This window comes from Prosopis cineraria, unplaced genomic scaffold, assembly GCF_029017545.1.
Source record: "Prosopis cineraria cultivar Desert tree isolate PC_DT_omini unplaced genomic scaffold, ASM2901754v1 PC11, whole genome shotgun sequence".
Lineage (NCBI taxonomy): Eukaryota > Viridiplantae > Streptophyta > Magnoliopsida > Fabales > Fabaceae > Prosopis > Prosopis cineraria.
Window position 1 is genome coordinate 15053762 of NW_026555342.1, and position 25206 is coordinate 15078967.

General features: G+C 30.8%; 4 protein-coding genes across 5 annotated transcripts; all 4 read left to right on the plus strand.

Moving 5' to 3' along the window:
* Positions 1-91: 91 nt before the first annotated feature.
* LOC129286176 (putative F-box protein At5g52610) lies at positions 92-1252 on the plus strand. Its single transcript, XM_054922193.1, has one exon. The coding sequence runs from the start codon at positions 92-94 to the stop codon at positions 1250-1252; it is 1161 nt and encodes a 386-aa protein (XP_054778168.1).
* Positions 1253-5883: 4631 nt separating this feature from the next.
* Positions 5884-6728, plus strand: LOC129286177 (F-box/kelch-repeat protein At3g23880-like). The gene is made up of 2 exons (XM_054922195.1): positions 5884-6440; positions 6557-6728. Exons 1-2 carry the CDS (start codon positions 5884-5886, stop codon positions 6726-6728), a joined length of 729 nt encoding a protein of 242 aa, XP_054778170.1.
* A 7851-nt stretch (positions 6729-14579) lies between these two features.
* On the plus strand, positions 14580-15716 carry LOC129286178 (putative F-box protein At1g32420). The gene has a single exon (XM_054922196.1). The coding sequence runs from the start codon at positions 14580-14582 to the stop codon at positions 15714-15716; it is 1137 nt and encodes a 378-aa protein (XP_054778171.1).
* Positions 15717-22772: 7056 nt separating this feature from the next.
* Positions 22773-24928, plus strand: LOC129286804 (F-box/kelch-repeat protein At3g06240-like). Of its 2 annotated transcripts, XM_054922856.1 has the most exons (2): positions 22773-23439; positions 24610-24928. In XM_054922856.1, the coding sequence occupies exons 1-2, from the start codon at positions 23011-23013 to the stop codon at positions 24673-24675; spliced, it is 495 nt and encodes a 164-aa protein (XP_054778831.1). In that variant the 5' UTR covers positions 22773-23010; the 3' UTR covers positions 24676-24928. The 2 variants fall into 2 exon arrangements, with proteins under 2 accessions (XP_054778831.1, XP_054778830.1); XM_054922855.1 differs by lacking the exon at positions 24610-24928 and having other exon boundaries at positions 22779-24072.
* The last annotated feature ends 278 nt before the right edge of the window (positions 24929-25206 follow it).

The following is a 25206-nucleotide window of genomic DNA, read 5'->3' on the forward strand; positions in this document are numbered from 1 at the left end:
CTCAATCCTCCTAAATTGAGACTTGCTTACCAAAGGCCTACTGGCCTCTTGTGATCGCAAAGCCTTCCCTCGTCCCTTCTAATCGAGAACCATGAGGCAGAGTGCGGCGGATTGCAACACACCATTTCTTCCGCAAGAAATCATGAGAAACATTCTCATACTGCTTCCGGTAAAATCTCTAATCCGATTTCAATTTGTGTGCAAGCATTGGAAAAATTTCATCAAGACCCAATCTTTCATCCAAGAGCACTTGGATCACTCCAGTAATGAAAACCCTTTGCTTCTTTTGCAATGGGATGACAGATGTGATCCTCTGAACTTACATATGCTCAATTACGAGATGCAACATTTTGAAGTCCAGCCCCCTTCTTTGATGGATTCCTTATTGCTGGCTAAGATTGTTGGCTGCAGCCATGGGTTACTCTGTGTTCGAGATGAAAATGCAGTTTTCCTCTCCTTTTTCTTGTGGAATCCTGCCACTAGAGTGGTCAGAATGGTGCCCAGACCTATATATAAGGGATTTGGTCATATCGTTTTTGACATATTTGGATTTGGGTTCAGTCCAATTGTTAATGATGGCAAGATAGTGATATCTCATGAACTTGAGTTTGATTCTGTGTTTAATCGGATAGAAGTGTATTCATTAAGTACAGGATCATGGAAGGAATTAGAAATAGAATTTCAGGACTTTCCTGGGGTGGATTTTCATGGTTCCTCTCCTGTTACTGCTAATGGAACTATGTTTTGGTCTGTGGATAGGGTGATTGAATGTGGCGATGAAGAAGAAATTGATGTTGTTGAAATAGTGATACTTTCATTTGACATAGCAATGGACGTGTTTACATTGCTAACACTGCCTGCTGGATTAGATTTTGGTGCACGTGGTTGTCTTACTCTATATAAGAACCAACTCGCTATATTTTCTCATACTGTGATTGGGAACTATGAATCTTCTGTGATTGATTTGTGGGTGATGGAGGAGGGTGTTGGCGCATCTCTGGAGAGATGGAGTTGGAGCAAAAAACATAGTATAAGCACCGATTATTACATTTGTCCACGTGGTATTTGGTTGGATGAAATTATTTCCTATTATCCGTATGAAGCGTATGTTTTATATTTATTAAATATCAACACTAATGAATCAGAAAACTTTGATACTCGCAGGTGTGGCTATTCCTTATCAGTTACTTTCAATTATGCAGAAAGTCTGTTACCTGTTGGCAATTTGCATATTGAAGATCCTGAATTTTAATTATCACTTTGCATATTTCCTTTGTTTTAGGCCTTACAATGGAAATGAATCCGCCACATTTTGGATCATTTGACTGTATTTATAAACCTTGTGCCTTCTAGAGATGTTGTGTAAGATGATGAATTAGTACAAGAGATTTCTAGGTTTTTTTTTTTTTTGGGATATGTTCATGATATCAAGTTGTTTAGTTTTCTCTGTTTTCTTTTTTTAAAAAGGTAAGTTTCATGAAATTAATAGATTATCAACTTCAGAGGATCGATTCCTGATTCAAATCCTAGTGTATGAATTATATAAGGCTTTCCATGAACCATTGTTTCCCAATTCAAATGTTTGTTAGTTTTTTTTTTTTTGGGCACTTCATTAATTTCCGTTCATTTCCTTTACATGCCCAACATGTTTGCTGTTGGAAATTTTCCCTTCCTTTCCTTCCATTTCATGCATCTCCATCAATTCAAAATGTTATTTATCTTTATTTATTGAAATGCCAATTTTATATTAATAGATCAAAATTTGAATTAATTTTAATACTAATTTCTGAAATTTGATTATTAAAAGGTATCTACTTATTAAGAGAAGCAGATAGTTTCGGTTTAAGGGTGTCTATTCTAATAATTAAATAAGAGGTGTCTTTTTATTTATGACTAATTACATAAAGATGTCTTAGAGTGTCTTTCATTATTTATAAATACTAATGATTAAAAAATCAAACTGAATCGAATGGTTAGATTGTGGATCGGTCAAGATAATAACTTGGTTAAGCTGAAAAAATCATTTGAGGAATTGAGTCGAATTGGGCTGCTTTGGACTGAAGGTCAGACCAGGAATCGGGATCAAGTCGAGAATCAAGTCCGGTTTTAAAAAATCGGACTGTTCAAAAAAATGCCCTTTCTTTTTTAAAAAATTTTTTATCAAATTTTTTTTAGAAAATGAGTAATTTTTTTAATTATTTGATGTTATGTTGTATCATGTGGCTTGTTAAGTCATGATATACTTAAAATATTTTGTTTTATTTTTAAGTTCAATAGAAATTTCATATTTATTTTTATATTTAAATTATTATATACATATATAATTTTTTAATTTAATTATCATGTCACCGTTTCAATGCCTGGTCTGGTTTTGAAAACATTGATAAATACCCTCATTCTTTTTTTTTTTTGGGCCAACAGCAGATAAAAACCCTCATCGTAGTTACATAATTATAATTGTGTTTGATTCAAATGAATATCTAGAAACTAAGATAGAAGAGATCTATCTAAGATAGGAAGAATCAGAAACAAAGTAATGATCTGCTAACAGTTATGATGATAGAAAATCAAATACAAACTACCCAATAATATTATTAGACACATCTAAGCTGATAAGTCTCACTGTTAGAATTTATAAATTGAGTCAGGAAAGGGGAAAAATGTAAGAATTGATGATACTTTTTCTAAGTTTAAGAATCCTTGAAACACCAAACAAAAAGGGATTTGTGTCCCTCTAGAATGATGAACACAAAGCATATGAGTTGACCAGAATGTGTCCCTGTGTATATATCTTTATAGGGTTTAGGGACAAAAATGCCCTCAAAAATTTTCTAGAATCAGCACTAAGTGCTTTCACTTTTTAATTGGAGTAATTTTGCCTTAAAATTTTAGAAAAGAGAATAATTTCACCCTATCATTAAATTTGAAAAATGTTGACTGTTAAAATCAAAATTTGACCAAATGAATGATAGGCAATGTTTGTTGATTTGTCCTGGGTCTACCCTTCTCTCTGAACTGTTCCTCATCTCCACCTCCTTCCTTATTCCTTAGACTTTCTCATCTTCGCCACCGACGTTAGACACATAGCCATAGTTGCTGCCGTTGTCAATGATGTCATCACTTGGATTCTTCTTGCCCTCGCCATTGCCCTCTCTGGCTCCCACACTTCTTCCCTCATTTCCCTGTGGGTTTTATTGTGTGGTGCCGCTTTTGTCTTTGCTGTGAAACCTGTTCTCTTGATCATGGCTAGGCATTCCTATGAGGGCGAGCTTGTAAAGGATCTCTTTATATGTATCACTCTGATAATAGTCTTGGCCGTTAGTTTTGCCACAAATACTATTGGCATTCATGCCTTGTCTAGGGTGTTTGTGATTGGCATTGCCATGCCCAAAGATGGTCCTTTTGTTGGGGTCTTAATCGAGAAGCTTGAGGACATCATCTCTAGCCTTTTTCTACCTCTTTATTTTGTCTCTAGTGGGTTGAAGACAAATGTGGCAACCATAAGCAAAGGAACTTCGTGGTCTGGTCATATTTATTCCTTGATTTAGAAAGATTGTTGGCACAGCTATTGTGGCCGTCATCTGTAGAATGCCTTTTCAAGAAGCCCTTGCTCTTAGTTTTCTTATGAACACCTAAGGCTTGGTAGAGGTCATTGTTCTCAACATTGGCAAGGATCACAAAGGTACTCACAATCTATTCTCCTAATTTAACAATGCATGTCCCTCTAATTAGTCCATTCGCCATTCATGGAATTGTATTCCACTGATGAATGAACTCACTCGAGCATGTACATTTCATTGGGTGTAGGTACTGAATGACCATACATTTGTCATATGTTTATTAATGGCACTGTTCACCACCTTCATCACAAGCTCGATAATGATGGCAGTGTGCAAGCTAGCTCGCAGGGGAGAACCTTATGCAATAATAAATTAAAAAAAAGTAAAATAGAAAGTCTAAGGAACAAGGAAGAAGATGGAGAAAAGGAACGGTTCAGAGACAGAGGGAAAGAATTGAGGACAAATCAATGAGTGCCACTTGTTCTTCATTCAGTCAAATTTTAATTTTAATGGTGCACATTCCCCAGATTTAACAATGGGGTAAAATTGCCCTAATTAAAAGATAAAAATACTCAATTCTCCTTTCAGAGAATTTTCGAAGCATTTTTACCCCTTAACCCTATCTTATTTGCCCACATGACATTATCATCCAAGAATGATAGTAGTGCGAAATTGATTGGATTCATGCATGTGACAATATTTACACAACAATGTCATGTAATGTTAGACACTTGAACACGTTGAATGACGAACTCTTCAAAGTGTGTGGATTTCACACATCATATCTAAGGACAGATGAAAAAAAACATCAAAAATTACATTGTTGTTTTTGGTTAAAAATGTTAAAACTCATTTTAGCTTCCCATTATGATGTAATTATGCATTTTGGCCCTCCCATATATTCAATTCTAGATCCGTCTCTGATTATATCTATCTTTCTCTTCACATGAATCATGATATTATGATGTGGTTCCTTCACAAATTTACATAAAAGAAAGAAACATGCATTCAACCTTATTGTTCTCTGGCCTCATAGCCATCTGATCATTTAAGGATAGTGGCAAAGGTTGATATCTTGGGTTCAAAGAGAACGAGGTATTAATTTGACAGTACCATTGTGGATGGGTGAAAATGAATGGGAAATTCTTCAGCAGAAATACGTTGAATTCAATTTCCATTCTGATTGGGAATACTCATTGAAGCTTTTGCCAGTAATTATGTTTATTGTTTTGTTGCCCTTTGAAGGTGAAGGCTTCTTGGTGTGATTAAACTCCATTTCCATGCTTGTTCCTCCTCCTTTTATCTCCTCTTTTTCATGAATTGATTACATCAAGTCGAATATGTCAGACCAAAATATCTTTCTTTAAATATAAATGTTGTATAAAATTTGTTTTAAGCTATCCAACAAATTTTAATGGATATATTTATATTTTAGTTATGCAAGCTTATTTATTTATTTATTTATTATTTTTTAAAAAAAAATAAAAAATAAGTTGGATAAAATAATATATCAACACAATAAGACATGTACAAAAATAACTTAATAAAATTGGGATTTAATATAATAAGAGATAAAATAATCAATATGATTTATGTTTATTTTTTTAAAAATTATAATTTTAATACAATGTTTTAAAATTTTTTGTTTAAATATTGTTATATTTTTATTTAAAGTTACTTAAATTAGAGGGAGTGTAGACAATTAAATTATAAGGGGAAATTAATAATTTTAAAATTTTCAATATAATTACAAATAAAAAATTAAGTATTTTAACATTGTTAATGAAATATACATAATGGTGTTAAAATTTGAATTAAAGGGTTTTAAAAATAGAAGAGTAACTTTAACAAAATAAAAAAGAGGTCATTATATCTTACTCAATAAATAAATAACTAAATATTTTAACCTCTTATTCATCAAAATAAAAAAAAATTGATCACTTAAAGCGATTTGAAACGTGTTTTCTGTTTATATTTATTTAGATATAAAATAAAATAGGTATCCCAATTGATAACAATTGAATTTGTCATTAAAATCCCATTAATTATTTTAAACTATTGTTTGGAAATTAGCTAAAATTTTAAATTTCGAAATGATTTTATAAAATAAAGTCATCATTACTTAAATATTAATAAATCAAGTACATAATGTTTAATATATAATAATAATAATAATAATATGTAATTGTTTTTTGGGTGTAACATGTGTAATTATTGTAATATTGGTCGACCAAAAAAAATATTAAATATAAATATAAACGGACAAACCATAACGACCTTTTGTGATCGCCGAGGTTCCACTGCTCTCTTCCAATCGAGCACCATGAAACTGACTGCGGTGGATGGCGACACACCATTTCTTCCGGAAGAAATAATCAGAAACATTCTCACACGGCTTCCTGTGAAATCCCTAATCCGATTTCAATGTGTCTGCAAGCATTGGAAAAAACTCATCAAGACCGACTCTGCCATCGCAGAACACTTGCACCACTCCACTAATGAAAACCCCTTGCTTCTTTTGCAGTCGGACTTCAGGTGTGATCCTCTGCACTTGTTTATGCTCAATAATGAGATGCAGGTTCTTGAAATTCAGTCGTCGCCTGTGGTAGATTCCTTACGGTATGCTAGGATCGTTGGTTGCAGCAACGGCTTGCTCTGTGTTAGCACTGGTTATGGTGCACCACTTCCTTTTCTTCCTTCCCTTTTCTTGTGGAATCCTGCCACTAGAGAGATTAGACAGGTGCCAAGAATTATGCACGACGATATTGATTCTAATTATGATTTATTCGCATTTGGGTTCAGTCCAATTGTTAATGATTACAAGATAGTGGTATCTCATGAAACTGCGTTTGATTCTGAGGATGATCTAGTAGTAGAAGTGTATTCATTGAATACAGGGTCATGGAAGTTAATAAAACCTCAGGAGTTTGGTGGGACGTGTCTCTTCATCTTTTTCCAGTCAATGTTAGTGGAGCTATTTTTTGGTATGGGGATAGGATCGTTGAGCTTGGTGGTTTGGGTAAAGATGATGTTATTGAATGGATAATAGTTTCATTTGACATAGCAACGGAAGTGTTTACGTTGATACCACAGCCTACAGCATTATCAGACCGTGATTTACGTGGCTCGCTTACTGTACATCAGAATCAACTAGCTATACTTTTTTAATATTTGGAACTATGAACCTTATGTGGTTGAATTGTGGGCGATGGAAGAGAGTGCAAGTCCATCTGAGGAGAGATGGAATTGGAGTAAGAAATATACTGTGAGCATGGGCCCCAATCCTTACATGTCTCTAAGGGGCATTTGGTTGGACAAAATTATCTCCGATGCTTCTCAGCTTGGAATGACAACGGTTCTATATCTGTTAAATATGAATACTGATGAATTAGAGAAATTTGTTTCTTGCAGATGTAGCGATTCTTTATCAATTACTTTCAATTATGCAGAAAGTCTTGTACCTATTGGCAACAGAAACATCGAATAGCATTAATCCTGAATCTTAATCATTACTTTGCATATTTGCTTCAGGATTGCTGGTGGTATTGAATCCATCAAAATTGTGATGATTTGACTTTATTTCTAATCCTTATGCCCTTTAGAGGAGTAGTGTAGAATTGTGAATGCAGGGATACTTGACACCAATTTTGTTTACAGGGATGGATTTTATTAGCAATGCTCACTTTTTAGCTGGGAAAGCCCATGTTGTCGTGAGCATTTTTTGTACCTTGGATCATTTCCCATCTTGATTAGCTGAAGGAGGTGAACAATGAATCATTTGGCTCTGCTCTTGACTATCTTTTTTCATTATATAGTTATGAATGCACTTCAGTTTGATTCAATAAAAAAAAAAAAAGAAGAAGTCATTTGTCAGATTCATATTGAAAAATATTTCTTTGCATATGCAATTCATGGCACATAAGCTGACATGCTTTTGCAACGAGGGTTAATTCTTTGCATATTTTTTGGATTCTGTGTTTTGATTTGAGGAAGATGCTTTCATGAGAGGATGCCACTATCTAATATTATTCTAGTTATATTTAACCCTTTATTTGCAGAAACATAGGATGATATGTCAACACTCCACGCTATTTTTTTTTTTTTTAAAAGGCCTTGCACATGTGCTATATACACCAACGCATTCACAGTTATCAGCGTATTGCATTATTTATCAATCATATTAAACCCAAAATTACCTCTTGCATTAGGGAAGATGAACTCTATACTTTATCTTTAAAATTAATCTGGTGGAACATTGGCCAAAGGAATTATGATGGAATAATTATTGTTGTGAAGGAACCTGTACCATGTAAATGCTTATAATCATTATCATTGATCATTCTGTCATGGGATGTCCAAACATTTTGGGCTGAACATGTTCTTAATTTTATTTTATTTTTTTGAAAAAAAGAAAAATTCAAAGATCCTAAGAAAGTATAAGAATTTGCATATTATATTTTCTTATGATTTATGATAGAGTTTCGAACAAATGCAAAGTCATTATTTTTCTTAGGTAATATTTATATACTTAGCCTTATACAATTAATGTACTTTTATCCAATTAAATCAAAATAAATAAATTTTAATGTATCAATAATATTAATAACAAGAATTTATTATAGAATAAATAATTTATAAATGATACAAATATCTTCACTTAATTGGAAAGAAATATCTTGAATATATAATATTAAGTATATAGTTTTTTCAATTTTTCTTAATACGAATATAATGGTTATATGTCACACTAGAAATTAATAACATAATCCCCAAAAAAAAAAAGACATGTGCGTATTACATAGGGAATATATATATATATATATATATATATAAAAACCCCTGGGTGGACAAATGGGCAAGGTAGTATAAATTGCTCGACGCCTACCCTTGCCCACTGTTGAGTCCAACTTGAACATGCTCAAATTCTTTTAGAATGTTTATTTTGAGATGGGCTATGCATACTAGGTAACCAGGCTAGATGATAGCCCCTATTGATATCAACATAAAATATAAAAAATCTAACTTGCTTTATCATCTATAAACTATAAACAGAAATTATTTTCTATAATTTATGGATTCACATCTAGTACAGTTTTATTAAATCATATTGTATTATATTATTTTTTTGGTCAAATTTGATTATATAATGGACGATAAAGAATTATATAATTCACATATTCACTCTATATACGTTTATAACTTTAATTATTAAATAAATTTAAAATACAAAAGGAAGAAAAGGGAGAGGGGAGGCGAAATTGCTTAACATAAAAAATTACATACATGCCTATCTTCTACGGGCATATTGATGTTTTAAGTCTTCTTGAATGTAATTTTCTCCAAAGCCTCCTTCCTTTAACACTATTTTTATTTAGTCATATTATATTGGGTTAATGAGCATTTTGAACTTTAAAATATTACGCAAAAAATGCTTTAGACTTTAAACTTTTAAAATATATAAAATGGACTATAAATTTTTAAATTTAGAACAAATTATTCTCACAATTAACTCTTTCTTAACCTTGTTATTGTTCACTATGAAACCCAATCAAATACTAATATGGCAATTCCTTACTAATGTGTTATTTGTTGATAAGTACCACAAATCCTAAACTAAGAGAGTAGATTCTCTCCTCTTCTCTTACCATCCTCTTATGTTCTTTTCAATTTTCAACTATCAAATCAAGATTTGGACTACTCAATTTTGCTATCTTGTAAAATCATTATTTAAATGTTAAATTATAAGAAAAGATAAATGATCAAACTTAAATTCCTAAATTTTAATTTCGGTAGTTTAAAATTGCAGTTAAACCAAATAAAAAATATATATTTTATAAAATATTAAATCCAAACCATCTAAAATGTTAATCTTAATGGTTAGAAAATGAAGAGAAGGAGGAGAGGATGGGAAAGGAAGATGAGAGAATCCTCACCCTCTAAACTATTACATGAGTAGCATCATAAATCTTAAACTTTAAAATTTTGAGCAAATTATCTCTACCATTTTTGTATAGAATATTGACTATTATATAAACTAAATTAACTTCAACGTGATTCACCACAGTGAGCACATTGTTGGTCATTACGAACAACTCATAATTTTATAAAATGATGTTTTTTTGTCCCCCTTTTTTGTAATTTTTTCAAAAAATTTCTATATACCCTATAACTCTGATTTAGTCTTATTTTAAATAATATTTATTTATTTAATGGTAAAAACTTGACATCCCATTTGAAAAAAGTTTAAATATAAGAAGATTTTAATTAAACCAATTAAATTGGGTTTCAAATTCGTTAATGAAATTATCATTTTTCACATCCATCACGTGTAAAATGCTTTTAGAGTTTGATTTTTAAAGAAGTTTATAGAGAATATTGACTGAAAGTAAATAACCCCTTATACAGTAATTAGATTCTTCAAGTGATTAATTTCATAACTGTCGATTGTGAGGATACTTTAAGAAAAAAAAAATCAGCTCCAATGACAAAAAAGTGAACGTCATGGCCAAATTTATCATTTTGAGTTTTCATTGAAATTAACTGATAAATTTAGGAGTGACATTTTAAAATTTTTGTCCGGCTAATAAATTTTAAATTTGTTTAAAAAATTTTGTGACATTTTTCAAAGAGAAAGGGCAAGATTATTAGAAATCCTTTCAAAAATGAAAAATGGGGAAGAAAAAAAAAAGCGAAGAAGAGGGGCTTAATTTTTAGTAATCACTCGTGGAAGTAATTACAAAAGATCTATTGGCATAGGAAAAGATCAAGAAGATCATAGGATTTATCAAGATTCTTAGTGATGCATTTTTGGGATTCTTGTGTTTTGATTTGAGGAAGATGTTTCATGAGATGATACCACTATCAAACATTATTTTAGTTATATTTCACGCTTTATTTGCAAACAAATAGGATGATAGGTTAACGACCCGACATTAACCTTTCTGTTCATTGTTATATTGCACATGTTAAAATTGATAGCATATTACCAACAAGCACGTACGTACCTTAATTAATAAAGAATTGTACTAGTTTAACTAGTGGTGTCAACACTCGTTAGAAGAATTTTACTACCCAATGTCATTATACTTGACTCAGTGCATAAATAATAGGTAATTATATAAAAAAATCATAAATGAAATTGGTTAGTGAGTGTTATGGCTCTTCTTGCCACATCCACCCTCGTAGGACATCAAAATCTTCAATCCTTATATTTTGGCCCATTAATACCATTTCTCATATGTTTAATTTTAAAATCACTCTTTACAAAGTCCCTTTGAAATTGAGATTTTAAAGTGGTAGGGGTGCTAGATATGATCTGTCATTTTATGTGGTAAATTTTTTTTTGATAACATTTTATATGGTAAAATAAATTCAAGTAAATCTCTTAAAACTTGAATATTTCCTTCATTCAAAAATGTAAGGCATTTTTAACTGAATCACATTCTTAATAAAGTAGTTACTTATTTTCAAACTAACTCTATTTTTTCATATTTATCTTTATTAAACACCCTACAATAAATATAAAATCATTTATCAATAGGGACACTTTTAGAAAAAGGGCAATAATTATACATCGAAAGACTAAAAATGTTTTACATTTTTGAACATTCAACTCATCAAAAAATGCCTTATATTTTTGAACAGAAGGAATATATTTTTACAAATTCATGGAATTTATTTATAAATAAATGTCTTATATACATGTATCCTATTTTAAATGTTCCCTTAAATAAATTGATATTTGATTTAATATTTAATTAAATTGATTTTTTGACCGAAATCAATAATTAATTGAGATCTTGATTTTTGATGGACTCCGAAATATTTTATTGACGTAAGAGATTGCAACGAATGGAAAATATCATATTGCACACTGCAATCATCCTTTTATATTGCATATTGCATGTTGTAACTAATAGCATATATCTGTTACTTAAATAAAAACAATAAATATAAGAGGCACATTAGAGACTTTGAGTTTTTGAGATAACAATAGGATCCTCAAGCTCTCTTAATCACAGTTTATCTGAATGTAAGGATGCAAAGAAATCTAAACAAAATTTGTCTTTAAATTAATGATGAAAGTAAAAATACATTATTGTGTTGATTGTAACTAGAAGTTGAAAATGATTCTAAGACTAATTGAAAATACAAGATAAATTTGGAAAGTTAATTTTGTTTGAAAATGATAGAGTTGATTCTTGATGATGATCCTCTTTCTTACAGTCCTCTAGCCCTTTTACAAGCATTCGACCAAGACTTTTACTCTCATGAGATCTAGAGCTTGTTCGCAAAATATTAGGGACCACTTGGCATGTTCTCGTGAGATTCATGGCATGTAACACTATACCCACTAAACAATCTCTCATGTATTGTCACCGCTAAGTCTTGAGAGTTATGCCAAGTTTGTGGGTGATACACCCTTCTCCTTAAAATGAATCCAGCCATGCTTTTTGGGCCTATCATGTCATTTGTCTTAACTCTCCTTATTTTTGGGCTAGCACTTCAACTTTAGGCCTAAACAATATCATATTGCATGTTACCCAAAACAAAAAAGATTATATCATATTGTAATTATCGTTTCATAATGAACATGATTTGCATTGACATGACTTCTTATTTTGTGTCATCTACCCATGCTATAAATTGGCTGTCTCAATGTAAAATGTATGTATTTCCATCTGAGTACTCTTTATTTATACTTTTGCATCTTTAATACCTTTAAAAGAAAGATGATGTTTTTCCTTTATCTTTCTAATTTCTTCTTCCACATCTTATTTTAATTTTATTTTCCTTATCACCTCTCATAAAACAATTTTATCACTTCTTAATTTACACATTATCAAAAGGATTTGTGCAAAATCATTGTATTTAAATATTTGATAAACAATTAGCAAAACAATATTTGCAATGCTTATCTTATTGATCTAAGAAATTATAGAATAAGTAGAGATAATGGCTTTCAAGAGAAGGCAATGAATTTGGCCAAATAAAAAACAGAGAAAGCTATGAAGATATATAAATGAAATAAACAAGATAGAGAAATATATGTACACCACAAAAAAAAAGATAGCAAATAAAATTTTATATTAAGATATGTCCTCCTCATCAAATTTTTGATGTGGAATATAATTTTTTTTCAACTTTTTTTGAATGAAAAGTAATTAAATAAATACGTGTTTAATCCTCTTCTCCATTAAAATAAAAAACAATCTCTTGTAATTATTTGAAGCGTTCTTGTTCCTGGTTATTTAACATATTAAATAAAATAAGCATTCCCATTGATAATATAATTGAACTTGACAATGAAATCTCATTAATTATTTTAAACTATTGTTTGGGAATAAACGAAGAAACTTAATTTAAATTTGAAAATGATTTGTTTCTAATTTTACTCTAACAAAGTCATGATATATCTAAATATTAAACCAAATACACAATAATGTTACAGTAAAACGAAGACATTCATGTTGAATAATATTACAATCAAAAGCCTAAAAATTATAATAAAGAATAAAAAAATTTATAGAAAAAGATAAAAAAAAATTTGGATCATTTTCTATAATTTTTTAGATTACTTTTCATCATTTCTGATCAATGATTAAAATTAACTATTATCAATGACATGAATTCATATTTTATTGTTTTTAAAAATTAAAGGGCCTAACTCATTCATTTATCTTGTTATTAATATAAGAAATTTAGTGGCAACAGTTGTTAAGATAAAGTAATGAAGATATATAAACAAAATAGAGAAACGACCAAATTTAGTATATGACTGTTTCAAATAAAAAAAATATATGCACAAACCATCCTACGAAATAAGATTTTTATATTAAGATATGCCCTACTCATCTAATTTTTGAGGTGGAATATAGGCTCCATTTGTTTAAAATTAAAAATAAATAATTTAAAAATAATTTAAAAATTTTATAAAAAGAAATTAATTTGAAAAGATTTTATAGAAAAGTAAACATTATTTTATATTTATTTACAATAATAATAAATTTTTATTAATTATTTTTTTTAAATTAAGGATATCCTCCTTTATCTTTTTATTAAAATAATTTATTATTTAATTATTTTAAAATTTTATGATATTTGTATGTATACTATCTTTTTAAAATATTTTTTTATTTGTCACATTAGATTATTTTTAAAAATTACTTAAAATTTCTTTTTAAAATAATCATAAACATGCTTTGTATTATTTTTATTGTCAAAAATCCAGAAAAAATTATAAATATATTTTAAAAAAGATATTTTCTTATCAAATAAGCTGAACCATAGTATTAAATGAAAAGAAAAACCCATACTTAAGCTTGTATGTTTAAAATTAAAAAATAAATACTTTTTAAATAATTTAAAGATTATATGAAAAGAGATTAATTTTGTAGATATTTTATAAAAATTATGCATTAATTTATATTTGATTATAATAATAAAAAATTAATTATTAGTTAATTATTTTTAAATTTTATAATATCTTTCTTAATTTTAAATTTATAAAATAATTTATTATTATATTGTTTTAAAATTTTATGATATTTTTATTTATTATTCTCCTTGTTTAGACCGTTCTTTCCTATTTATCATATTAGAATATTTTTAAAAATTATTTAAAATAGCTTTTTAAAATAATTAAAAATTTATTTTTATTTTAATTATTTTTAAAAATTTAAACAAACATTATGAAAATTCACAGAATTGTTTTTTTCAAAAAAAAGTAATTTTTTATATAAAATAAGTTAAAATAAACAAATCTTAGTCTTATTTATACACTTAAAAATTTTTTTAATTAAATTAAGAATTACATATTTTTATTAATTATTTATTTTATACCAAATTATTCTTGCTAATATTTGAACCTTTTAAAATCTAAATATCTTGTATAACTCTTATACTTAAATAAATAAATAATTATGTTTCTAAATATTAAACCAAATACATATGGTTACCGACTTACCATAAACATAATGGCCGCTTGAAGGCTTCCCTCCCCTGTTCAGGTCGAGCACCATGATCCAGGCTGTGGTCGATAGCGACCCACCATATCCATATCTTGCCGATGAAATTATCAGAAACATTCTCATAAGGCTTCCTGTGAAATCCCTAATCCGATTTCAATGTGTCTGCAAACATTGGAAAAATGTCATCAAGTCCGCATCGTTCGTCGCCGACCACCTCCACATCTCCGCTCTTCGAGACCCTTTGCTTCTTCTGCATTATAGTGCCGTTAGAAGTAATAGTCGGTACTGCGTTATGCTCGATTACAAATTCAGAGTCCTTGAACTTCTGCCCTCGCCTTTGATCTCCCAAAAGGTTACCATTATCAGTTCCAGCAACGGTTTGCTCTGTGCTCAAATTCACATTGAATCTCAGGTCCTTCCTTCCCTTTTATTGTGGAATCCTGCCACTAGAGAAGCCAGATTGGTTCCCCACCCTGTTAATAATCATATTGGCTATTTTAAGCTAGGATTTGGGTTCAGTTCTATTGTTAATGATTATAAGATAGTGATGTTTTACTATGATTACAAGGTCGAGGCTAAACGGGTAGTAGTGTATTCATTAAGCACATGTTCATGGAGGGAGATAAAAGTTGTTAACTTGGGGGGTCTATCACTTGATTTTCCAACTATTACGCTGCATGGTGCTATTTTTTGGCGTGGGTATAGGCTGGGTGGTGGTGTTGGTGATTGGATAATAGTTTCATTTGGCATAGCAATGGAAGTGTTTACGTTGATAACACCACCACCTAAAGTAGGCTTTCATTCATGTCGTAGCCTCACTGTGTATGAGAACAAACTTGCTCTGTTTTCTCGGGCAAAGAGTGAGAACAATGATTCTTTTGTGATTGATTTGTGGGTGATGGAGGAAGGGACAGGTGAATCTGGGAAGAAAAAGGGTTGGAATAAGATATATTCTATCAGCACCATTTTAGATATGGTTCCATACGGTTTTTGGTTTGATGAAGTAGTGTGCAAAGATGATGATCCCCCTGATGATTTGTTTGAATTTCCTATATGTCGGTTGAATCTTAACACTCATGAATTGGAGACATTTGCTACCTTCAGACGTGGATATCAGGTTTCAATTGTTTGTAATCATGTAGAAAGTCTTGTGCCTCTTGGCAACATTCATATTGAAGAGGCTTGATGAATTTATCAAGAATGATTTAGATTATTTCACTGCTTATATAATTATTTCCCCCCTTTAGAGAATCTATCTAGAATGATGAATGTAGATATTCAGTAACTGTTTCTGGCTTCTTGTATTTGACTTTTTTATATTATCAGGTTGTGTTTAGTTTTCTTTCAATGCTGGCAACATATCGGCATTCCAAAATCTTTGATCATTGCTCACTCTTTAATATCATGTTTCTCAACCTATTATTTTCCTAGCGTACGTGAAATGCATTCTTCCCTTTAGCACTGTGAAATAATACATAGCAATGGATGATAGTAGAGATTTTATACCCAGCAATATTATTCCACGCATTTTTAAATTTTGAGACTTCCTATACTATAACACTCTTGACTAGAATTGTGATTTTTCTCCTCCACTGCCGATTCCATTGCTGATGTAATTCTCTACACGTGTTTCCTTTGCTTTGTGATAACTCTTGGCAACATCCATATTGAAGAGCCATGATGCTAAATCTTAATTATTACTTTGCAAATTTTCTCTGTTCAAAGACTTCTAGTGGAAATGAATCCAACACTATCTAGAATGGTGAATGTAGATAATCAGTACCAGACATTTTTAGTTTCTTGTATTTGACCTGTTTATATTATCAGGTTGTGTTTTTTTTTTCTTTCTTTTGACCTTGGCAATACATTCACATTCCAAAATCTTGGTTATCAGATTGTGATTTGTTCAAGGACTTCTCATTGTGTCATTTTATCAAATTTAATTTCAATTATTCTGAAAGCCTTGTACCTGTTGGCAATGGGCACATCGATGAGGATTGATCCTGAATCTTAATCATTGCTTTGCATATTTGGTTTAGTATTTCGGGTGGTTTTTGATTAGACTGTATTTGTAATCCTCGTGCCATTTAGAGAAAAGGGTAGAATGGTGAATGCAGTGCAAGGATACTTGACACCAGATGTTTCTATAGCCTGTTGTATTGTTTTTGTTGTTGGTCAAATAGCTTGTTGAGTTGTTGTATTTGACTTGTTCGTGATATCAGGTTGTTCAGTTTTCTTTCAAAAGTCATATTTGTTAGATTTGTTTTGAAAACCATTAAAAATATTCCCTTGCGGATGTAATTCTTCACACGTAAGCTAATAGAAACTTGTTGATTCTTGGTTTCTTTAGTGATTCATTCTTCAAATATTTTGTGCTTTGATTTGAGGAAGATGCTTTCATGGGAGGATACCACTATCTAATATTTTTTACCCTTTATTTGGAGACACAGGGTGACAAGTCAACAACTAAAACCCTCAATTCTAACCATTTTGTTCATTGTTATACATTCAACAGTTATATCCATTCAGCATTCTCTGATGTATAATTAAACTTGACCAAAGAGATCTCAGTTACGGTTGATTTTAACTAGGAAAATCATGTACAGATCATCACCGTATTAATGTGAGTCATTGGACCACGTCAAGTGATTCATTATGGTTTCAAATTTGTTTGTCAAATTTCACTGACTGATATCTATCGTCATTGTCGCGTCAAAGCTGTTAAATTGATTTGTCACAGGAATACACGAGTTCATCAGTTATACGTTTCTCCACTTTTGACTTTGAATTGTGATCAAACAACACATGTCTAAGCTCTCCAATGCGAGATTCATACTTAAGGCCAATATCTTAAGGTTCAATGCATACAACTATTAGATAAAGGAACTGTGAAATGTAAAAGCCAGGCGAAGAAAATCAGTAGGAAATCGGCTGACATCACATGAAAAATTAAAATGCATAAATAACAGAATCACAAAAAGACCACGCCAGTCAGTGCTCCAAAATTAAATGTAGCATCTAACGGATTCTATATAAAACAATCACATAGAGACTATGTCATTGTCAATGCCTCTAAATTATATAAAAATGATTATGAATTATATAAATTGACTGTGGTATAACACAAACTACGCACCTTCCACCCTAAGTTAGATTCTTTGTATTCAAGCCAAAAACTTTACACCTTGTACTCTTGGTCAAAACCCTTACACTCTAAGTTAATTTTCTTGCACCTCAAGCTAGTCTCCTTATATTTTAAGCTGGAACCCTTACACTCTAAGCCAATCTCTTTACACCTTGCATTCTAAACCATAATCAACCCTTGCACCTTAAGCCAATTTTATTGCACTTCAAGCTAGTCCCCTTACATTTTAAGCTAGAACCCTTACACTCTAACTAAGCCAATCCCATTACACCTTGCATTCTAAACCATAATCGTTGCATGATAAGTTAAAATCCTTACACCCTTTAATTGTTGAGTCTTCATGTAATCTTTGATAATTACATGTAATTAAGGGGTATTGAGTTTTTATGGATACCCTTGCAAGCACACCATCACTTGCTAGAGGATGGGCTGGGGCTCCAACGGGTAGGACTCCAGTGGCAAAATTGTGTTTTTTTAATTAACGCAAAAGGACATTTCAATTAATTATATAAATTTTTTATAAATAAAATATTTAGAATGATTCTTTAAATCCAGAGACTAAATGCATTTAAAGGATCATTCCAAATAAGAAGGGAAGAGGGTCGTAATTTTTTGTAATTACTAGTGGGAAGTAATTAGAAAATTTATATTGGGCGTATGAAAAGATCAATAAGTGCATGAAATATTCTAAAATTCAATGAAATTGGTTAGTGAGTGGCATGGCTGGAGCGCTGCGACATCCACGAACAATCCATATATTTTGGAGAAAATGACAATTAAGTCTTAAAGAGAGTAATTAAATTCACTAAGGTCCCAAGTAATTTCAAAAGGTCAATTAAGTTCCATATTTTTTTTTCACAAATCTGAGTTATAGTGGAGATGTTTGAAATACCGACGATTTAGATATCAAAAGGAGGTGGGGAATTCCAAAGCTCCTAATATGGTTAATGAGGGCTTTTAAGTAATTTTAACATTGCTCATATGGCCTCCTGAGGGCCCATGAAACTTAATTGATATTTTAAAATATCTTGGGACTTATTTTGAATAAAATTGGTCCTTTTAAAATAAGTCCTTTGTCATTCTCCCTATTTTTTGACAGTTTAATGCCATCACTCGCATATTTGACTCCAAAATCAATCTTAACAATATTTCAGGAAGGGGGGCAAATGACAATTTTTTTGGAGGGGGCATGCGAAATTTTCCTTTTATTACATCTATGAGACGGCTTTGACTTTAGTGGGCCCCTTGAACGTAGGTCTGTCTTTGATCTGTATTAGCAGACCTTGTTTTGACTAGTAGGCTTATTGTATATGAGAACCATCTTGCTATATTTTCCTATTTCTTTTTCTGCGATGGGGAACTATGATTCTTTTGTGTTTGAATTGTGGGTAGTGGAAGAGAGTGGGAGTGCATCTAGAAAAAGATGGAGTTGGAGCAAGAAATAAACTGTAAACACTGGTCCTGGTCCTTACTTGGATCCAAAGGGTATTTGGTTAGACAAAATTCTTCTCAACTTGGATGTGATGAAACAGAATATGAAGCAAATGATGCATTGATAACTGATCTATGTCTATTTAAATATGAATTCTCGTGAATTAAAGAACATTGCTTCTGGCAGACGTGGCAATTCCTTATCAGCTGCTTTCAATTATGCAGAAAGTCTTGCTCTGGTTGACAATAGGCACATCAAAGAGCATTTATCCTGAATCTTAGAGTTCTTATTTAGATAACCTGTAAAAATATATTTAAATCACATCTGAAATGTGCTTTTGTATTTAATAAATAATTTAAAATTTTTTAAATGGGCTTTTGTCAAATATAAACTGAGAACCAACACCCAGTCATTACTTTGCATGTTTGCCTTGGGCTTTCTGGTTGAATTGAATCCATCAAAATTATAATTATAAACAATTACATGATAATTATAGACAATTATATATAATTTTAACAAATAGGATGCAAGCTTATGACAGCACTTTTAGATTTTATGATAATTATAAACAATTACTTGTAATTTGAACATATAGAGGGAATGCAAATTAGTGAGCAAAAGTTACAAGATTGATTTTACGAATTTCATATAAAACAAACATACAGAGAGCACATCACTATAATGCCCCTAAATTCCATGAAAATGACCACTAATTTCATGTAAAAAAAAAAATTCTATAAAGAGTTGTGTGAACATGCTTGAGAAAAATTATATGTAATATCTAACAAATTTCATGTAAAATCAACACATAAAAACCATGCAAACAATAGTGTCTCTAAATTACATGAAAATGACCACTGATTCCATATAAATCAATATATGAAGATATTTGCAAACATGCCTAAGCCAAAATGACATATAATATCTAACAAATTCACTGTAAAACAATCAAAGAGAGATCACGGCACTATCAATGCTCCTAAATTATATTAAAATGATTACGAATCACATGTAATTGATAGTGGTATGATAGATGCCACACACTTTGCACCCTAAATCAGACCCCTTACACTCCAAGCTAGAATCCTTATATCTTGAGTTAGAACTCATACACTTTAAGTTAAAACCCTTGCACCCTCTAATTATTGAGTTTTTATGTAATCTTTGATAATTGCATGCAATCAAGGGATATTGACTTTTTCTAGTGGCCTTTTACTTGTCAGAGGAGTGGCTGGAGCTCCAATAGCCAAATTTTGTGCTTTTTAAAATTTTTTAATTGTTAAATTAAAACAGAAGAGCATTTCATTCAATTGCACAAATTGTTCTATGAATAAAATATTCATAATAGCTCTTTAAATGCATTTAGTCCCTGGGCATAATTTGTGGTTCAGCTGGGCATTTAATAGCAATTTTTCCCAGAAAAAAAGCAAGAAGAAGGTCGTAATTTTCGGCAATCAGTTGTGGGAAGTAATTAGACAATTTATATTAGGCATATGAAAAGATCAAGAAGAGCATGAAATATTCTAAAGTTCAATGAAATTGGTCAGTGAGTGACATGGCTCTTGAGTCTTGCCACATCCATAGACGGAAAATCCAGAATTTTCAATCCTTATATTTTGACCCTTTAGTACCATCTTTCGCATATTTGACTCTAAAATCAATCTTAATAAAGTTCACAAATCTTCTTCTAATGACATTAGATCCTCAAATTCAAAATCAAGGATTTTACTATGGCCAGCTCGTGGGAGTCCAAGACTTTAGTTATGTCCCATGGAATCTGGGTATAGTTTGACAAATTTGTTGAATTTATTTGTAAATAAATTTCTCACATGGGATGTATTTGTATTTTTTTTCTTATATTAATTAGTAGTATTTAATTTAATATTTAATTAAATTAATTTTTGACCAAAATCAAGAATTTATTGTGATTTGATTTTTGACCTAGTCCAAAACATATTATTAATTAAAAATAAGAAAAACACAATCATTAATCCCTATATTTTATTGATTTTTACTTTTACTGCCTATAATTTTTCTGTATTTTCAATCCTTGTAATTTTAATAAGATCAAGTGGCGTTTGTTTCTGAGGTTCATAAAGATGTTAAATTACGTATATTATAAGAATTTAAAAATACTAAAAAAAAATATGGAAACAAAAAATAGAATATAATAAAATTATATGGATCAATGATTATGTTTTTTCATTTAGATATTATATTGCAATTAATAGAATATACTCATTCCATTCAAAAATGTAAGGCATTTTTTAAAACATTAAATAATAAAAACATTAAAACTTTATATTTTTTAATAAAAGGTGTATCATATTGCAATCATCCTATCATAATGAATATGATCAACAGTTTCTTATTTTGTGTCACCAACCGATGCTATAAATTGACCATCTCAAGGCAAAGTGCACGAAGTATTGACTAATTTGCTCCATGCTTGAATAGTTGAATCTGGTATGTCTCTATCCGAGTACTCTTTATTTATGCTTTTTAATTTTCAATACCTTTAAAATAAGTAAGGTGGATGTTTTTCCTTAATTTTTTTAATTTCTCCTTTTACATCTTATTTTAATTTCTTTTCCCTCTCACCTTTCCGCCTTTAGTATGCTTTTGAACACTTTTATCACTCCCTTAATGTACACATTTCTAAAAGAATTTGTACAAAATCAGTGTATTTAAATATTGAGAAAATATAATCATTAATCTCCATAATTTTATTAAATTTTGTTTTTAGTTTTTATAGTTTTTTCTAGACTGACAATATTAAAAATACTGAAAATATAAGGGTTTAAATAACAAACATCATCTAATCTTGTTGAAATTATAGAGATTGAAAATATTAAAAAAAGTTACTAATGTTAAAAGTAAAAGTCAATAAAATCATAGGGATTGGAGAATATGTTTTTTCGTAAATATTTGTTGAACAATTGAAAAAAAAATATTTGCAATACTCATCTTATTAACCTAAGAAATTATAAAATAAATAAAGGTAATTGCCTTCAAGAGAAAGCAATAAAGATATATAGATAAGATTGAGAAAGATACCCATACTTAATGTAGAATTGTTTCTAATTAAAAAATATAGTTGCACAATAAAAAACGATAGTAAATAAAATTTTATGTCAAGGTATGCTCTCCTCATCAAATTTTTTGGAGCGGAATATAATTTCTTTCAACTTTTTCCAAATGAAAAGTAATTAAATAAATAAATAAATGTTTAAAAAATTAATCACTTATTCCTTATATTTTTAATTTAATTATAACAAACTTTGCTCATGTTTAAAGTTTTGGATTAATGGTCATTTTTATACTTAAATTATGTACGAAAGGTTACAAATATTTTTAAAGTGAATTATATATTAATTTTATTACTCAATTTTTAATATTTTCTCTATCATCATTCTGATGTTAAAAATATTTAATATTAGTTAGTTATCAATTAATTTTATTATTTTTTAATATTTTTTATTAGTTTAAGAATCATTTTTTTCTCTTAATTTTTATTTATAAGATTATTTTTACTTTTAAATTATAATATTTTATAATAAAAAATATTAAAATATGTAATGTGAAACCATCAACAGTTAATTAATGATGAGAATATGCGATGGTGATGATAGAGAAAATTTGTAGAGACGAGGGCATGATGATCAGCTTATAGTTAAGTTTTAAGAGATTTGTAAATTTCCGTAACAGTTCATAGATTCAAATCCTGAAGTTTTCACTCGATGTAAGGCTAATGGCAGCTTGTGACGGCGAAGGCTTCCCTTTTCTGTTCAGGTCGAGCACCATGGATCAGACTGCGGCGGATGGCCACACACCATATCTTCCCGAAGAAATCATCAGAAACATTCTCACACGGCTTCCTGTGAAATCCCTAATCAGATTTCAATGTGTCTGCAAACTTTGGAAAAATCTGATCAAGACCCCAACGTTCATCGCCGACCACCTCCACCACTCCACTCTTCAAAACCTTTGCTTCTTCTGCATTACAGTGCCGTTAGGAGTAATCGTCGGTACTGCGTTATGCTCGATTACAAATTCAGAGTCCTTGAAGTTGTGCCCTCGCCTTTGATCTCGCGCAAGGTTACCATTTTCGGATCCAGCAACGGTTTGCTCTGTGCTCGAATTCACGGTGAATCTCAGATTCTTCCTTCTCTTTTATTGTGGAATCCTGCCACTAGAGAAGCCAAACAGGTTCCTCACCCTTGTATTGAAAAACTTAGCGGCGATTTTGACGGAGGATTTGGGTTCAGTCCTATTGTTAATGATTACAAGATAGTGATGTCTTACTTTGATTACAAGGTCAGGCGTAAACAGGTAACAGTGTATTCATTAAGCACAGGTTTATGGAAACAGATAAAAGTTGGTAAAAATGGGGGTGTATCCCTTAAATTTCCAGCTATCACTGTAAATGGTGCTATTTTTTGGCGTGGGGAAAGGCTAGGTGGTGGTGTTGGTGGTTGGATGATAGTTTCATTTGACATAGCAATGGAAGAGTTTACGCTGATACCACCACCACCTACTGTATTAGGCTTTTATTCACGTTGTAGCCTCCTTGTGTATGAGAACAAACTTGCTATGTTTTCTCGTGCAAAGAGTGAGAACAATAAATCTTTTGTGATTGACTTGTGGGTGATGGAGGAGGGTATAGGTGCATCCGGGGAGAGAAAGGGTTGGAATAAGATATATTCTATTAGCACCATTTTAAATATGGTTCCATATGGTATTTGGTTTAACGAAATAGTCTGCAAAGATCATGATCCGCCAGATGAATGTTTTGAATTTCCTATATGTCGGTTGAATCTTAATACTCATGAATTGGAGACATTTGCTACCTTCAGACGTGGATATCAGATTTCAATTGTTTGTAATCATGTAGAAAGTCTTGTACCTCTTGGCAACATCCATATTGAAGAGCCTTGATGAATTTATCAAGAATGATTTAGATTATTTCACTGTTTTTATAATCATTGATGCCCTTTAGAGAATATATCTAGAATGGTCAATGTAGATTCTCAGCACAAATGTTTCTAGCTTCTTGTATTTGACTTGTTTCAGGCTGTGTTTTGTTTTCTTTCAATGTTGGCAACATATCAGCATCCCAAAATCTTGATCAATACTCGCCCTTTAATATCATTTTTCCCAGAATATTATTTTCCTCCTTTCCTCCTCGTACTTTACTTTCTTTTGTGAAACACATTCTTCCCTTCAGCACTGTGAAGTAAGACATAGCAATGGATGATGACAGAGGTTCTATACCCAACAATACTATTCCACTCATTTTTAAATTTTGAGACTTTCTATGCTATATAACACTCTTAAGTCTTAACTAGAATTGTGATTTTTCTCTTCCACCACTGATTCCATTGCAAATGTAATTCTCTACGCACATGTTTTATTTGCTTTGTGATGCCTCTTGGCAACATCCATATTGAAGAGCCATGATGCTAAATCTTAATTTTTACTTGGCAAATTTTCTCTGTTCAGAGACTTCTAGTGGAAATGAATCCAAAACTATATCGAGGATGGAGCCTCAGTACCAGACATTTCTAGCTTCTTGTATTCGACCGTTTTATATTATCAAGTTTAGTGTTCTTTTGACCTTGGCAACGTGTCCACATTACAAAATCTTGGTCATTACTTTGGAGATTTGATTTGTTCAAGGACTTCCTAGTGGAAATAAATCGGACACAATTTTTATTGTTTTACTGCAGTGTTCATTTCTCATTGCCTCATTTATCAAATTTAATTTCAATTATTCTGAAAGCCTTGTACCTCTCGGCAATGTTGAAGAGTATTGATCCTGAATCTTAATCATTGCTTTGCATATTTGCATTAGGATTTCCGGTGGCACTGAATCCATCATGATTTTAATGAGTTGACTGTATTTGTAATCCTCATGCCCTTTAAAGAAGTAGGGTAGAATCGTGAATGCAGAGCAGGGATACTTGACATGTTTCTAGCCTGTTGTATTGTTTTTGTTGATTGCCAAATAGCTTGTTGAGTTGTTGTATTTGACTTGTTCATGATATCAGGTTGTTCAGTTTTCTTTAAAAAGTTATATTTGTTATATTTATTTTTAAA

Excerpts from the sequence above, each read along its gene's own strand:
- LOC129286176 (XM_054922193.1), top strand. The coding sequence starts at position 92 with ATGAGGCAGAGTGCGGCGGATTGCAACACACCATTTCTTCCGCAAGAA.
- LOC129286177 (XM_054922195.1), top strand. The coding sequence starts at position 5,884 with ATGAAACTGACTGCGGTGGATGGCGACACACCATTTCTTCCGGAAGAA. Across the intron at positions 6,441-6,556 it reads GATGATCTAGTAGTAGAAGT|GATCGTTGAGCTTGGTGGTT; the intron begins GTATTCATTGAA and ends GTATGGGGATAG.
- LOC129286178 (XM_054922196.1), top strand. The coding sequence starts at position 14,580 with ATGATCCAGGCTGTGGTCGATAGCGACCCACCATATCCATATCTTGCC.
- LOC129286804 (XM_054922855.1), top strand. The coding sequence starts at position 23,011 with ATGTGTCTGCAAACTTTGGAAAAATCTGATCAAGACCCCAACGTTCAT.